Source organism: Dermacentor variabilis, unplaced genomic scaffold, assembly GCF_050947875.1.
Source record: "Dermacentor variabilis isolate Ectoservices unplaced genomic scaffold, ASM5094787v1 scaffold_13, whole genome shotgun sequence".
Classification (NCBI taxonomy): Eukaryota; Metazoa; Arthropoda; class Arachnida; order Ixodida; family Ixodidae; genus Dermacentor; species Dermacentor variabilis.
In genome coordinates this window covers 35,014,314-35,031,428 of record NW_027460291.1, presented here as the reverse complement: position 1 = coordinate 35,031,428, position 17,115 = coordinate 35,014,314, and the positions used below count along the sequence as shown (strand labels likewise).

General features: G+C 49.0%; 1 protein-coding gene across 1 annotated transcript in view; it reads left to right on the top strand.

Annotated features, from left to right (window-relative positions):
- LOC142566675 (retinol dehydrogenase 12-like) overlaps positions 1 to 12,979 on the top strand; it is a 61,299-nt gene extending 48,320 nt beyond the window's left edge. The window contains exons 5-7 of the mRNA XM_075677506.1: positions 1,236 to 1,430; positions 8,443 to 8,549; positions 11,895 to 12,979. Coding sequence (XP_075533621.1) covers positions 1,236 to 1,430; positions 8,443 to 8,549; positions 11,895 to 12,095 — 503 coding nt within the window. The 3' untranslated portion in view covers positions 12,096 to 12,979. The remainder of the gene's footprint in view (positions 1 to 1,235; positions 1,431 to 8,442; positions 8,550 to 11,894) is intronic.
- The last annotated feature ends 4,136 nt before the right edge of the window (positions 12,980 to 17,115 follow it).

The window sequence follows — 17,115 nt, the reverse complement described above, 5'->3', positions numbered from 1 at the left end:
TCTCTTCTGTGCCTTTCTTTACTCGTGCAGGAAACCTTGCAAATGTTTGTCTTGTAGTTTTAGTTTTCATTGCCCTGCGCAAAGGCGTAGCCGAAGCTATGAAGGCGCCAACCTCTACTTTAATTACATAACAAAAGAAACGTTCCACAGTTCTATAACATGTCTGCTTCGTAAAGCTCAGCATCCATAAAAACATTCCTGTTGACGTGCCATTTCTCTGAAGTTGCAATAAACGCGAGAAAAAGGATGTAATTTGGCTATCTCCGCGTAAGCCGCTTCGCAATTACTTACTACGCTTTGGTTGGCGCACCTCGAAAGGAAGTAGTTGCCTTAGATATTGCTCTATAGAGAATGTTCTATAGTACGAAGCAGCGACAGCGCAAAGTTTACGACCTAATATAAAATGAAAGAGAGAAGGCCTTAAGAAAAGCACAACGCGACACACATTCAACGCGCATTCCATCCATAAGCATAGCGCTTGAGCGATGGATGGGACCTGTGAGCGAGAAATTTGATGGCAACGGGGCTGCGCAGGGCTGCCAACTTACAGAATTGTAAACAAGGTCGGAGCTCGAACAGCTGTAACAGGACGCCAGGTGACGGTGTCTGTGGTACGGAAATCTGAAGCTGGGTCAGTGGACGGGAGTTGTTGGTCTGAAGATTCGCAGGGAATCACGCTAGTACCGATTACAATGCGGTATCCTGAGAGTTTAACAGAACAAGAATTTGGACGTAGTACATAGACCTCCATCGTGCAAGCATGGTGCAACACGAGACGACGGCTGGCGGAGAGAAAGTGGCACACAGCAATATATTCACCAGCGGAATTTCTTTGGAGAGGGCCCGATTTCTTGCACCTAGCTTTGCCAGCAGTACATACGGAAACTAGCTATGTGCAATTAGAGAGCACACGTAAAATAATAAAATTAAGAAAGAAACAATCGGGCAACCCGCTTGGCAGGCGAAAAACAGCCAAATCGACATGAGTTAACGAGCTGACAGCGGTACAGACGCAGGTCACATTTTAGCCTGAATGTACAGGTAAAATCTGTGGGCACGTATCCCCAAGCTACGTTGAGCCACCGGGGCGGGTGCAACAGTCAGAAATGGCTTTAATTTTCCCATCGAGGCTTTAGCAAGCATGCGAGAACAAGTGTCAGCTATCACGTGCGACGCTTTGTGGGCGGCTTGCCCGTGTATGCGCTTGCGAAGTTGATGCCCCGTGATGCACGCAGATCTGCTCAAGAAAAGCGCTCCGAGCCGCGTGGTGAACCTGACGTCGGGCCTGCACCACCTGGGGTACACGCAGCGGCTAGAGGAACGTGCTAGGGGCACGCACCCCTGGGTGACGCCCACGCTCGCCTACAGCGACTCCAAGATGGCCATGGTCTGCTTCACGAGAACCCTGGCGCACAAGCTCAAGACACATGGTACGAGAGCCGCATGAACGCGTGGCTTCTTTGGCGCAGGCGGGCGAAAATGTGGCGTCCAGCACGACGAGTCTTGAAACACTTGCTGGATGCGCTTGTCGTTGCGGTCGCAGGGCGGGTTGTACGCTTGGTTGTGTCATTGCATCCTATGACAGAGATAGGACCGGTGAGGAACTGATGGTCGGCAGGCCAATTCGAGGCCGCCTCGGTGCTGTGGACTCTGTGTGAGCGATCTGTGCTGATTCGAGCACAGTGGGGAGAGACGCTGTACACCAAAATTGTTGTCAGGTACAATGATTGGAAAGAAAACTTGGCTGGGAGTAACGTATTCATGGACATGCAATAATTGCACAGAGAAGAATCAAGAGCTAGTGGAATGCCTAAGTGCTGATATTAAGGGTTTCGGCAATGATGCCGAAATTATCCCATTAGGTGAGACGAATGCCCACATCCGGGATCTAGATGGCTCTACCGACAATAACGGGAATCAATGCTAGATCTTTGTTAGCAACATGAGGGCCTCAGTGTGACGAGCAGACCATGTGGGAAGTGGAAAATCGTAAATCTACCATTGATTCTTGGCTGACGACCGAAGGAATTCATGATGAGTTGAGAAAAATGGTCATTGACGAGGAAGGGTATAGCAGCATAGGGAGTGACCATAAACGTATCATTTTGAAAATGGGATATGTAGTTGCAAAAGAGAGCAAGGAAGGCAAAATAGCCAATCCAAATTTGAACGCTGAACACATAACAAATATAGTCACAAGAGTTGAGGAAGAACTTGGCTAATGGCCAAGCAATGAGTGTGAATATAGTGACCTAGTCATCTTCTAAGTGTAATAACGACACAAATACGTAGAGAAGCAACATGTTCGTTATAAAGGCAAAAAATGGCAGTGGCTTAGCTCAGCTATGCCAGGATATACGTAGCGTAAAGGTACGGTTATGCTTGGTTAATCTCTTGCCTTGCTTGCTAACCTTAGCTTATCCGGCTATGGCCTTGTTCACAAATGTATGCAAACGGATTGTTACAAAGTCCAAGAGGAATAGTGTAGACGCACTCGCACTTTCACCGAGTTTCATAGCATGTTCAGTGCACCGACGAGTCTTGGGATCGTCTGTGACACTCTTAATCCTGCCGCTGTTGTTGGGAGGCCATAACACAGCGTTGAGCTTCTTGGCGACGTCTTTTCGCTAGGCGTTCTTCGCGTTGCTCCGGTGTCTTGACCGCACGTTTTGCCTTTGTACGCTCGTTCTTTCGACGCTCGACGGCCAACTGCCAAGCGACAACCTCGGGGCCTGATGAATTTAGGTTTTCCAGTCTTTTGCGCCAACTGGCAGCGGCTCGACTCTCCTTGACCTACATGTCGAGCGCGCTGCATCAACCGTCTCTCCCGCGCATTTATACGGACGGTGAGCCCTCCTCGTGCATGCGCAGTGCCGCGCGGCGCCGCAATCGTAAATGCACTAGCGGGCGCACACGGGGCCGGCGGGCCTACGGAGACTGCGACGTCACACCTCTGGAATGCGCCGCAGTCGGCGGCGGCGAGGAGCGCGCGCTGGCTGCGGCCGCCGCGGCGGCGAGGGCGACGCAGCTGCGCCTCTCGTGGCGTCACGCGGCTCTCCCACATGCGCAGTATGGCAGGCGCAGATGCACGCGAAGCTCGGCTCCATAGAGTTTCTCACCACATTGCCTAGAGGGAAATCTGGCGCTGCTGCGCTGTGGTATGCATGGGAATGCCGGTATATTGTGGATTCGGATTGGCATCGTTCTCGTAGAGACAGGACACCTTGAAGACGCGCTTGGCAAGTACCGTTCCGTCTGTCACAATGATTCATTTTCTACTAGAACAGCACATAGAAAGCTGTTTTAGCTTTATTATTACGCGAAAACATGTTTTGTTTAACTATGAGAACTTGTTATTGTGTGTATGACTACATGTTACGTAAAAAGTATCAGCGGGCCGCTAAAGTTGGAGGACAAACGACAAGGTTCGCGCTCGCTTTGAAACAGTTGGTCGTCTGTTCTTGCTTTTCTTCGCTTGGTCATGCACGGTGGGTGAGTAAAGATGTAATATGCGTGAATGGAAACATTTTATGAAGATTTTACTTTGACAACGCGTTATTTGCGTAGCCATATCCACGTTATAGACGAAGCCTCTTAGAACACCAGCCAACACGAGCCTCGCAGACACATATACCGGCATTCCCATGACGGCACGGTGCCCCCTTAAGAAACTCCCATAGACGGTGGCGCCAGATTACCCTCTAGGTGTTATAGTGAGAAACTCTATGCTCGACTCCAACCCGCGTAGCGCATCTTTGCGCTACACAAATAAACCGAGAAGCTGGTGGACCAGGGACGCGGGTATGAGAATCGATCGCCGAACGACAGAAAGCATCCCTAGAGCACAGGCAGGCAAAAAAAAAGCTCAGTTACTGCAGGATGAAGTAGCCAGTAAATGGGAAATATACCGTGAGAAAAAGTCTATGGGTCGAATAGTGATGCAAGCAAAGGTAACAGGTGAAACTGAACGTCGGTTGTCAGAAATACGTGACAAAAAGAAGGCGGCACCTAGAATATTTTGGGACAATATAACATTATTAGGCACGAAATCAACAACGATACAACAACATATCCTAGACGAAGATGGACACAAGCTGGAAGGGGAAGCAGCTTTAAATTACATTTGAAAAATTACAGCCGAATCTTTCCAAGGCAATGACTAGGCTGTAGTTGGGGGAAAAGAGCATGAAAAAGATCCAGATGGAAAAGGAGCTGGTGCTGATAAATTTCAATCGCAAGAAAACCGAAGATAAAATTCCTAAGCGCACAGCCACAGGGATATAAACGAAGGTCCCGTTAGGCTGATTTTTGAACTAGTACCAAAATGTAAGGAAGCTCTGGTGAAAGCAATGGAAAAAACTTTAAACTATAGACGGATACCAGACAGCTGGCTACGAAGTAGAATGAATTTAATTTAAAAAGGTAAGGGGGAGAAAGATACAATTCACTCGTATAGACCGTTCACCATTACATCGGTAAGATAAAGGCTAGCAATGCAGGCAATCAAATTAAAGCTGCAAGCATGGACAGACAATAATGGCATTTCGGGAGAACTTCAGGATGGCTTCAGAATAGGTAAACGTTTGGATGATAATTTATTGTTCTTACTCAGTGTATTGAAATATCAAAATGAGGAAGCAGGCCGTTATATGTGGCCTATTTAGACATTACAGGAACCTATCACAACGTATACCGCAACATTCTGTGGGATATTATGGAAGGGGAAGGCTTGGGCGACGCTTGTATACAGCTTTTGAGATAGATTTACCCAGAAAATACCATTTGCGCTGAATGGGAGGGGATGAGGAGTGAGGTAAAATTTGATATCAACAATGGACTGAGCCAGAGGTGCCCTTAATCCCCACTGCTGTTTATGATGTACATGGTGAGGAGGGAAAGGGCACTAGAAAGAAATAATATCGGGTGTGAGCTTTCATATCGTACAAACAGGCGGATACAGTAGTAGAGCACTAGCTTACAGGTTCGATTTTTTGCGGACGACATTGTGTAGCTAGATAACAAGCAAAGCGATATGCAACGTCTGGCTAATATCTGTGGGCAGGAAGGCGTTAAGTTAGGTCTTAAATTTAGCGTTAAAAATCAGGTGTTATGGTACTCATTGAAAACAGCCAACATTGACAATGCAGCGCCAGCAAATACCTCGCGTAAAATAATGTAGCTACCTTGGTATATTTACAAACGAAGGGAATATATATATATATATATATATATATATGGAAACATAGGAAAAATAATAACAGTAAAGGGGAACAGAAATGCGGCCATAATGAAGCACAGAGCGCTCTGTGGGTACAATAGGTACGAGGTGCTCCGGGGTATGTGGAAACGTGTAATGGTTCCAGAAATTACATTTGTAAATGTGGTTGCTTGCTTTAAATCAGGGGTACAATCAGGACTCGATGGCAACCAAAGGTCAGTGGGACGCCTCGCATTGGGCGCTCACGGGAAGACTACAAATGAAGCTGTGCAGGGTGATATGGGCTGGACAAGTTTTGAAGTGAGTCAAGCGCACAGTAAAATTAATTATAAACAACAACTGAGGAATATAGAAGAAGGTATATGAGCTGGGAGAGTGTTAAGCTATTTGTGGAGGAATAACATCGATTGATAGTGGAGGAAAAGAACCAGGAAGCTTACCAGCAAGCATGCGGCTTGCTGGTAAGCATGCTGGTGAGCAACGGAGCAACAAAGAACGTCATGCTCATAATGACAAAGCCTTTAGCGCAATTCAAAAAAGACAGGGACGTGACAGAGACACAGGACAGCGCTAACTTGCAACCGACGTTTATTGAAACACAGAGGCAAATATATAGCGAAGCAGGTGTGAAGGATACTGCAATACAAAAGATAAATCACACTCTACGCATGAACACGTCATTACCGTCCAAGAACGCGATTTCTTTGTCAGAAAGATTAACTGACGGTGTACTAACACAGTCTGCTCCCTTTTTTTCGAATCAGCCGGGCTTCGATCATTTGACGCATGCAGCGGTCTTTTGCCTCAACCGTGCATGCTCCGAACATTAGTCCCAGCAAAGCGTGCAAACCGATGTTCGGCGCATGAACGGTGGAGGCCAGGAGCAAAGATCGCTATTAATTAAGATGAATTATGCATCGTTGTTAATATGCACCTCAGTGCCAAATGCATTTCGTTGTGTTGTAGAGGGGGTTCAGGAACGACCGATCCAATTTTTTTGTGGCAACGTACACCCGGCGACAAAAGTTTACGGACCACGGTATCTCCAAAAACGTTCAATTCCCGAGCAGCCTGTGCAGTAGCCAGTAAAACTGCACACGACAACGTCCTTAGCATATTCTAGTCGAGTTCCGAAATGCAAATACCAGACTGCGTTTTGAGGTTGCGGAGATATTCACCTTTTTCTCAGATTTCATGGTCCGTAATATTTTGTCGCCGGGTGTACGTGCTGCGTGGCGATTTTGTTCGGCGTTTAAAGCAAGCCCTCGAAACATGAAATAAAACCACGTGACTGCGCTCCTGCGCTATCATATTGCAGCGTTCTTAACCGTGCGTCGAGCCTATCGCTTATCAGAGACGGCGGCGCTTCCTTTCCGCATGCCACGGCCAAAGATGCTGACGCACTGTGAAGCCGATGCCTAGAGCTGCAGCCGCTCAATTCGCCACGGTTCTTTCGCACGAAACGCGATCGAAAGCGCTGCAGTATGCTAGCGCACGAGCGCAGTCACGTGGTTTTATTTCACATTTCGCGGGCTTTCTTTAAACGGGGGAAAAAATCACCAGGCAGCATGTATGTTGCCACGAAAAAATTGTATCAGTCGTTTCTGAACCCCCTCTAGAATACAACAAAACGCGCTTGGCCCTAAAGGGAATATAAAAATTTTTGCCTAATTCATCTTAGTTAGTTAACTAATTCAGCAGAATGTAAAAGATACTCTAAGGAGCGCCCCATGATGGCGAACCATATGCCATTACTTTCATTCAGCTGCGGCTTAGCACTTTTCTTTTTAAATCCTTGGCACAATTTTCCTGAAACACCCTGTATAGAAGGGCACGCGCAAAAAGGAAAAGACATATACACAGTGTCCGCGCCTCGTATCGGCTACGTAAAGAGAGGTGATGGGTGATGTCATTACATGTAACCACCTATCTTCAGGGGATTGCGTGTCTACCGTAGCGCGAAAATAAATTCAGTTGTTAGCATAGCCACGTCCTTGCCTGCATCCCTTACTCTTTTTTTTGATTTCATCTGTTTAAAACACGTCTTAGCTACGAACCAACTAGCTCAATTAGAACCTATTCTAACATAACACATTTTATTCGCAAACCATGGGACAACCACCGCACAGCCATCCACACAACAACCGTCGGAGGCGCGCAGGCCTCATAAATAGTTATACGCACACAAGCGAGAGGCACACATACACCGCCATGGATAAGGATTAGCCATGGCCTCCGAGATTGCGCGCACTGGCAGATTTTGCTCCTGCTGTCCCATTAGGTGTGCTCACCAGCAAAGAAGAAAAAGTGCAATGCGGCGTGCGCATGTGACTGCTCCGAGGTGCCGGTGTTGGCCAAGGACTCCGTCGGCATGCGGACGCTAAAGGCGACAGACTTGAGTGCCCGGCTGCTGACCTGCTGTACTTAGCTTAGTGCATGCGAAAGTGCGATATAGACGCGCGTCTTCTCACTCTCTTTATTTCATTCCCCCATTCTCCACCCCACGTGTAGGTTAGCAAATTGAACTCAGTGTGGTTAACCTCCCTGCCTGTCCTTCATCCCTTCTCTCTCTCTCTGTCTCTACTAGCTGACAATCCAAGGGTTTTATAGAGACTCGCGAATATAAGTGGCAGTACAGCGGCGAATCTAGGCTTTAAGTTTAGCACAGAGAAATATGGAATTATGATCTTTAATGAAGAGACGAGTGATAATGTGGTATCAATTAAATAGAGAGTCATCTCATAGTCAATCGATATATATACCTTTGTGTATACGTAAACGAATGAAAGTACTACACTAGCGTCCTCCAAGATAATCTAAAAACGAACGGGTAGCGGAATGCAACAATAATGAAATATACAGCACTTTGTGGCTACAATAAATAGGGAGTTTGAAAAGGCTATTCTGTGCTTAGAATCTGACATCTTGTCGGAGTTGGAAGTTAACCAAAGATCGGTAGGTTGGTTGACTATGGGTGCCTACGGTAAAACCGCAAATGATGCAATGTAGGGATGCATGGATTGGACCTTTTTTGAAGTCACAGAAGCTGAATAGTTAGAGCGGCCCTCCTGCTGGGGTGCCTAAACCGGTATCGCTACGCAAAAAAAGCGTTAATGAAGACTTGCAACTTGTGGAGACTTTCGTGGAACGTAAAGTTATTGGCATCAAGCTCGGACCATCTTGAGAAGTTATGTTTCTGTCATGGTCTTCTATCTGCCTTGCAGGCGTGACGGTGAACGTGGTACATCCGGGAATTGTGAAGACCACAATCGCTGACAGGGAATCGTTGATGGCGCTCTTTCTTCGCTTCCTCTACAACACCGTTGGAAAAGTGAGTGCCAAATTCTATATTTACCAGGCGTGATTGTTCACATAAACATGCGTTTTCTCTAGAAACGTTGCACGCACGCAAGTCTGGAAAAGTATTTGCACCTATACTGTCATCGGATGCTATAAAGCCCACCTAAAAGAACATATCGAGGCAAGATAAGTGATGGGCTTACTTGCGGTATTATTGGACGTTTCCGGGCAATGGTGAGCAAAAAACGCCAGGCTTCAAAGGTATAAACTGACCTCATTCTTCAACTGGGATGAACAAACTTGGGCAGCGGTGTGAGCGTTATGGATACTTCCTCACGCTCGTAATGGTGTTGCTGTTGTTTCCTGTTGTTTTCAATATCGCTCGAGCTTGCACAAGTACAGCGGTCTCATATTCTTTACATTATAACGTTACCTTGAGATGACTGCAGGTTTGCTACAAGAGTTTAGTCAACGAGTCCTTCTGGTACATGTCGCTCGTCACGTTCCTGCTTTGTTTTTCGCGTTACTGTTTACGGAAACCGTCGTTGAATCGTCGACAGCGGCATCGCCATGAGGTTCTGTATAAAGACGAATTGCAATAACATGGGTGTAAGGCAAAGTGATATTTTGACGAGGAGGATGGTGTTTCGATACACGCCTTCTAACCGCTCGCCCAATGTGCAAAGGCACGGGGGGGACGCAGTAACGAGAGTGAAAAACAAAAGAAAGAAATAGAGAGAGAGAGAGAGAGAGAGAGATTGGGGAGAGGACCAGGCGCTACTTTATTCAGCTCTTTTGGGCGCGCCTCTCAGCGCCTATGGTAACGTGATCAAGATCGCGCTAGGGGGCACCTTGGAATAAGGATCGGGTAATCCTGCGTCTCCTCCTCTAGCCCGCCCGCATATTTCCAATTGCTAGTAGGTACAGTGGGGCGTGGCACTTGCGGAAACGACGGACGTTTGCCCGCATGCGAGATTAAGAGCGATTGCGAGAGGGAAAATGTGGGGAGTTTTTCTCCTTGAAAATGCGACTCTGCCTAGGTACTACGGAGGAGGTTCTTGGCGCGCGTTGCATGCGCTTGTCCCTAGCTGTGCCGGCGGAAGTCGCAGGGCGCGGTAGTGCTGAACTTAGCATCGCAAGTTCACGGCTCGACGCAATTATATTTATTCGATCATGTTTTTACTAATGAAAAGAACGTGTCATTATTCGCATCATTCGCGGCGCCTCCAGGACACCAAAGCGGCAACGGGAACATCAAAGCTAGAAGCTGGTCCGTGGGTTGGTGCTCGCAGAGGCCTGCGCGTGCCAGGCGAGTATAAGATCGGCTGTCCGCTGTCGCGGAAAGCCAATTTTTTATGTGAACACCCCCTGGCACGCTTCAGCCTCTGCGGCCCCAGCCCACGGGCCGCCCTGCTTCCAGCTTTGATCCCCCCGCTACCACTTGGGTGCCCCGGAGATCCTGCGCTACCTGCTTTAATATAACCTCAGGTGCTCTCCTGAGGCCTCCGTTTGCCGGTTAAATGTGCCCTCCTGGAGCAGTGCTTGCAAAAAATCCGATCTATCGTCGCGACGAAAAATACAACCCGCGACTTATACAACGCCAGTCAGAACATTGTCCCTTCAGACACTGCGATCACCAAGCGACGTCCGCGCCCACTGCCTCACAGCGTGGGGAGCCAATGGCGGAGCGTATAAACCAACTCGACCGCACTCCGCAATGCCGGCATGTCTAGGGGACAAACGAATACAACGCGCTCCAAGAAACCTCCTCCGTAGTGCCTAGGCTGAGTCATGTATTCAAGGAGCAAAATCCCCCAGACTTTCTCTCTCGCGCCTGCGCAGAAACGTCGAGCGCCATCAAAAGCGCCATGCCCCGCTGTACCTACTAGCAGTTGTAAAAAGGGAGCCCGACCATGGCTGCGCATGACGTGCGCTATCTTGGAGGTAATCTGCCGCAGGTTCAAATGCTAGGTAAGCGGACACGACTGGTCGCTTTCCGCACACTTATCAGAGAGTGCCCCTCTGTGGGGCTGGAGGTCGCATAATCTCGAGTTTTGGAAACGCGTTGAAATTAAAGGCAACAGGAAGCGTTCCTTCGCCGCTGCTGCCGCTCTTCACCACACCAGCGTTGTGACAGCGATTGTTCGCTCTCATCGAGTGAGATCTGTTCACGTTTGCCTGTGCACGTTTGACACCACGATCGTTAGCGGAATTAGTAAGCGAACGTTAAGTGAAATTTACACGACCGGTAAATCTGTAGGAATCTTAATTCGGTTACTTCCCAATTTTTTTCTATCGCTTTTCATGCTTTGCCATTCGGGACGGAGGAACGGCCAATTTTTTATTGTGTCCAACTCCAATTCGACGACCAGGTACATCTATTAAAATTCACAAGATTGCTTGACGCCTACTACAAAACCTTGGAATTAGACTTTTTATTATTCTTGGAAGTTGTTTGGTAACTCAACTCACGTGCGCTTGTCTTCACCGGGATGACATACACATACAACCTGCGTCCCTAAACGCAAAATGAAAAGTTAACCAGTTGACCAGGTGCTGCTGTTCTGCTTCATGATAGCAGCACACCTCACCACGAGGAATAGATGAACGCCCACAATACTTCGAATTCGAATAGAAACAGAAGTAACTAAATGTGAAAGTGCGACAGCAACTCACAGGCTATGACAGAAGCCGTGGGGTGGAGGTCAGGTTTAATTTCGACCCCCTGAGTTTCTTCAACGTGCGCCCCAAGCATGGCACGTGAGCGGTGCAAGGGCAACGTGAGAGCCATAGTAGCAAGTAAGGCGACCAGACTGAGAGGAAAAGTCCACCTGGCTTCGAGACTTCTTGCCCTGCTGTCCAAGATGCTCCTGGCACTACGACTGATTGCAGCGAAAGGCCGGAAAAACGTCACGAGTCTTGCACTGAAAGCCGAGCTGCGATTGGTGCTCAGGATAGCTACGCTTGGAGAAGAGTCACGGTTCGTCCTGTATCTGTCGCCTTCCGTCCATTTTCTAGGAAAATCTGTTTTCACAAAACATAGCAGTCTGAGGGAACTAGCGGCTAACCAAATGAATCGAAGCAGCTACTCCAGTTTAGCATTATCTTTGTCATTCTCATTCAGATTGGTCTGAGAAGACGTAGAAAACGCGTATTCGTACGGACAGTTGAATACGCTCGCCCTGTTTCTTTTCGCGCTGTCGTGATCATGAATACGCAGCAACTGCTGGTTTTTGAAAAAGACTTGGCCAAAAATTTCGCTACTGCGATACATAAGTTCCTCACTGAAAAGTTATTTAGACCTTAGAACTCTCTTAAAGACTTGCGGGTTTCATATTTTGAGAGACATTGGTTTTGTGGAATTCGTATTATGCAGACGCCCTGGGAGGGAGCCCAGACCGTCTTGTATGCGGCTGTGGACGACCGGTTCTTGGAAAGTACTGGCAAGTACCTAGTCGACTGCAAGGAAGATTGGGTCAACTGGAGGGCCCTGGACAAGCGCGAGGCCAGCCGGGCTTTCGAGACGTCCGTCCGGCTCGTCGGCATGGAGCTCGACCAAGTTCAGAAGCTATTCTGATACGCCCACGTCTGCGCGCGTATGCTTCTTTCTCAAGAGGGCACGACATCTCGGCTGGCGCAGCGCAACCGACGCAGTGTGACCATATGGTGTGACTGACTGCGAACGACGCTCGCCCGCGCGCCGATAACGTCGGACTACAAATGTGTCTTTGATGCGCCTGCCGAGATGACATGCCCTCTATACTTCAAGCGCGCGCCGTCGGCTGCTATCTTCGAAGCATGCGCAGAACGTTCGCCAAGTCGCGCGTCGTCCGCAAAAGCCGTGTGCGGAGTTGTGTTGGCGCCTTTTTCTTCACGCGCAATGCATTGTGGTGCGAGAGTTCCGCCGACCCCGACGCGCGAATGGCCCAGGAGCCATATCGGCGCAGGGCCCGTCGGGGCGCGTCGGAAGCCGCCGGTTGTCTGCGCCGGTGCGCCCGACTATAGAGAGGTCGTTTTCGCCGGCGTGACGTAGCGTGCGCGCGCGCGGGCGTTACGTCGGACTATAAACGGCCCTTAAGGGCGAAGAACAGACGTCTTCCATTTCTGCTGAATCTGTCGCTCGCCCTCTGAGTGCGGCTGCGTACGAATCAACAAGCATTTCGTTTATTTGGTCTCGTCGGCTGTTTTAGCGAGTGGCTCGGCATCAAGCCTACGCTAGCAACCACACATCAGCAGCACGACGTGTGCGGCAGTGCTGCGAAATCGCCTCTGTCTACTGGAGTTAGTAAAGGAGATAAGCAGCATTTGTTGAATGATGCTGTCTCGACACGCATCGAACGTTCGCTTGCCTTCCTTGTCAGCGGCCCTATGTCATGCCATGCTTGTGACGCAGGGTGTCAACGATGAGCTTTTGTATAGACGGCGCTGGCACAGGGGGTTTCCTCAATAAAAATATTTATATGCAGCGCCCGGTGCTATTTGTCTGTTTGTTTGTGCTGCACATGGAATGACCAGCTGCAGCCAGCGCAACACACCACGGACACTTCGAAGTAGTAAAAAAAAATATCACCGCATTAGGACGAATGATTCCAGTCAGCCTCTAGAGTCTGTACGTTTACCTAGGTGAATTATTCACAGGGAACCCTAATCATGAGAAGGAAATTCATAGAAGAATAAAAATGGGTTGGATCGCATACAGCAGACATTGTCAGCTTTTGAGTGGAAGCTTACCATTATCACTGAAAAAGAAGGTGTACAATCAGTGCATTTTACAAGTGCTGACATATGGGGCAGGGACTTGGAGACTGACAAAAAAGCTTGAGAACAAATTAAGCACCGCGCAAAAAGCTATGGAACGGAGGTTGCTAGGCATAACGTTAAAATACAGAAAGAGGGCGGTTTGGATCAGAGAGCAAACGCGTATAGCCGATATTCTAATCAACATTGAGAGAAAGAAATGGAGCTGGGCACGTCATGTAATGCGCCGGTTAGATAACCGTTGGACCATTAGGGTTACAGAATGGGTACGAAGAGAAGGGAAACGCAGTCGAGGACGGCAGAACTCTAGGTGGAGCGATGAAATGAGGAAATTCGCGGACGTGGAGGACTTTGGAATAATCTTGGTAATCTTTGTCACCAGAGCCTCTTTTAACTAAGTCCACGAGCCTTTGTTCATTTCGACCATGGCATCGAAATGCGGCTGGGATTGAACCCGCGGCCTTCCGTTCAGCAGCGCATCACCTTAGCCACCGGGTTCCCACGTGTAAGCCCTGTTTAAGGCATGGCGTTTAACGCCGAGTAGATGAGCGGGGAGATGGACAGCTTATGACTGCGAGCGCGTACAGCTTGCATGCAGTCTTCACTGCGGCTGTTGGTGCTGTATATGAACCTACAGTTGTCTAGATTTGGTCATGCATAAAAGCAGAGCCCAATATTCAAGTCGGTGACTGGCACAAAGCCTGGTGTGCCTCCTGGCGCAGCACTCGCTGCCATCTGTGTTTTCTGAAATGGCAGGGCCTCCCTGCTGACGCGCTCTCGTGCCTCTGCGCCAGGCTGATTAGACTCACTATGCTCTCCATAGAAGTATGAGTGAGTTCACTTCCCCCCGCCTCACCACCGTTCAAGAAGAGGTATATTATTGTGGGCGAGAAATTTGTGCGGAAACGATCGGAAAGGATAATCGAAGTAACCGAAGTTGTTTCGTATAAACCTACTGTGCGCGAGTGTATGTGTTCTTGTCTGCTTGAAGCGTCGTTGTCTTGTGCGGTTGTTGCGTGGCCGTGTATACATGGCTCGCGGTCCAGCGTGGGCATGACAGCGAGAAGCGCAGCTGCGCACGCAGCTCGTCGCGAACGTGTCTCGCGCAACGTGCAACACCCCAATGCGCGTCCTTTCTCCCACACAGGCAGTTGAAATGCCACACCGCAAGTGTGGCATTTCAACCTGTTTGCGACGAGCTGCGCATGCAGCTCGTCGAAAAGTAGCAAAAAACGATGCGTTTATAGTCATGATTTCGCACATGCGCTCCTGTGGTTCCCCTAATTCACGCTATTGTGTGCCAAGAACTCACCAATGTCGGCTTTCAGTCAGTTTGCACCGTGGCCAATTCCCGGCCGACCGAACGTCCTTCGCTCGTGCATACCCAAAATCAGCGGTTCCCTCGAAGTTCTCGCAACATGACAGAGCGGCGAACACCGAATGATCACACCGTCACCCGATACTGTCACAACCGCTGGTCGTCAATGCCGTTCTCAAACAGCCCTTGTTCAGATGACAGTTTTTGCCAGTTCCAGCTGCAAGCTCAGCCTAACCTGCATGTCACCGACGGTACTAAGACATGGTGCCGTCATTCGCCATCTCCGAGCAGTCACCAGTCCCGTTCGCCGCAAAGTCGCCACCAGTTGTCCACGTCAGCCCAGTCTCATCGCTTGTTGCCGTCTTTCTTACCTGGGCGCGTACCTTCGGAAAACTAAAGGACCCAGCTCAAGGAGGTGACACAGCATTGTCGATATCTCTGCGAAAGCGTCTCACCATGCCGACTAGACGCAATATAGTCGATGTAGCAGTTGGCGGCGTATATGTCCCAGCGCTTGTTGATACTGCAGCCCGTAATTCGGTAATGAGCAACCAGCATCGTTACGGGCTGAAGAGAGCACTTACAGCTGCCATATCTCGTGTTATCAGGGTCACCGATGAAGCAACAACCATTATTCTTGGCCCGAATAAGCGTTGCTGGTTTCACCACTTCCATTTTATTTGCCGTTTTTAAAAGGTGTTCCGACTAGATCTCCGGCCTCAACTATTTTTCTTCCCATCCAGCACTAACTGACGGCGCTGCTGACCTCGTCCAACTCGTGCTGCCTAAGCACTACTGTCCTCCAAAATATTCTGAGCCCCGTTTATGTTTCGTAGGCTTCGTACCGCTGACGCCTCAAGCTGCATTATATATCTTGACGTGCTTCCCATTGGTTTCTGACGGCATCTATGTGCTGACTCCTATAGTCAATGTTCTCTTTCTACGCACAAGTGCCGTTCCTCATATCATTGTGACTATCGCCGACAACCACATATTCCTCCCTGTTTTAAACTTTAGTTTATGTACACAACTTGTCCCGAAAAGCATGTGGCTCCTGCCGCCGAGGATGCTGCTGGCTCTGTATTAGATGTTCCATCCTCGTCTGCACCCACCTGCGGTCAGATCAGTTCCGCAAAGTCCGATCCCGGCATATTTTCAAAGATGATCGCTCATGACCTGCTTGCTGAACAGGCTGCGGATCTTTGTAGCGTCCTAGCGTCTTGTCGCGACGTCTTTCACTCTGAGGATCGCCCGCTGGGACAGACTTCTGTTGTTACCCGTAAGATTGACGCCGGTAATTCCAGTCCTACCCGCCTTTCTTCCATGTCGTCAATACCGACACGGAGCCTTTCTTCGTGTCGACATGAACTTTTTTGGCCCCTTCCCCACATCTATAACAGGGAACAGATGGATAGCCGTTGCAACAGACTATGCGACGCGCTGTACTATTACACGTTGCCTGCCCATCAGCTGTGCTACAAATGTAGTACACTTCTTACTTCCGGACGTGATTCTTGACTACGGCGCAGTAAGGCAGCTGCTGACAGATCGTGACCTCTACTTCCTGTCGCAAGTTGTTCAAGACATACTTCGTTCCTGCCGCACGGAACACAAGCTTACAACTGCATATCACCCATAAACGAATGGACTGACTGAACGACTGAATCGGCCCCTACGGAACGATTCTTAACGTCATGATACCACCGGCTTCTCAGCTTTCTACCTTTTGGTTGGCCGCCATCCAGTATGCCTTTCGACACCCTACTACCTTCGGTATCGCGTCACACCACGGAATACGCCCATGACGTCGTTGGTCGGGCTCGTATGGCTCGCCAAGTTGCCTGTGACCAACTTACAGCGTCTCAGGCGTCCCAAAAGAATTACTACGACTGTCATCACCGGAATTTTGACTTCTCTCCCGAAAATCTCGTTCTCATGTGGTCTGCAAGTAACCACGCCGGCCTGTCCGAAAAACTGCTGCCGCGCTATACCGGGCCCTGCCGGGTATTTGGAAGATTAAGTGACTTAAATTACGAAATCGCCCTTTTGAAGACAGCCCGTCCTCATACCAGCTACGAAGTGACATCGTCCATGTGTCCCATTTAAAATCATACTGTTGATTTAGTTCGCTATCATTCAAAGAAGTACGGACGTACGGTTTATGTTGCGGTGCATTTGGACAGGGCCGTGCGGGCAAGAGAGGGACGAAGAAATGATAAACTGTTTGCTGGAGCTGACACCTGTGTACCAGCCTGCATGTTTGCCACTGACCTTTCGCATGTAAATAGTTGTACATACGTTGGTGCATTCGGCTTCCTCTTGGTAAAACTATATTTATGCCTACCTGTGACAATATCGTAGGGAAATTAGTTTTTTTGCCCGCGAGCAGGTGCGTATCCCTAGCGGGAGAGGGAGAGTAAAACATCTTTATTAATAATATTTGAATGGCGCGAGCAGTGTGGGAGGAACCCTCAGTACAGGGTCCCTAAGATGATTCCGGCGATGTTTCGAGCCCGTTGTA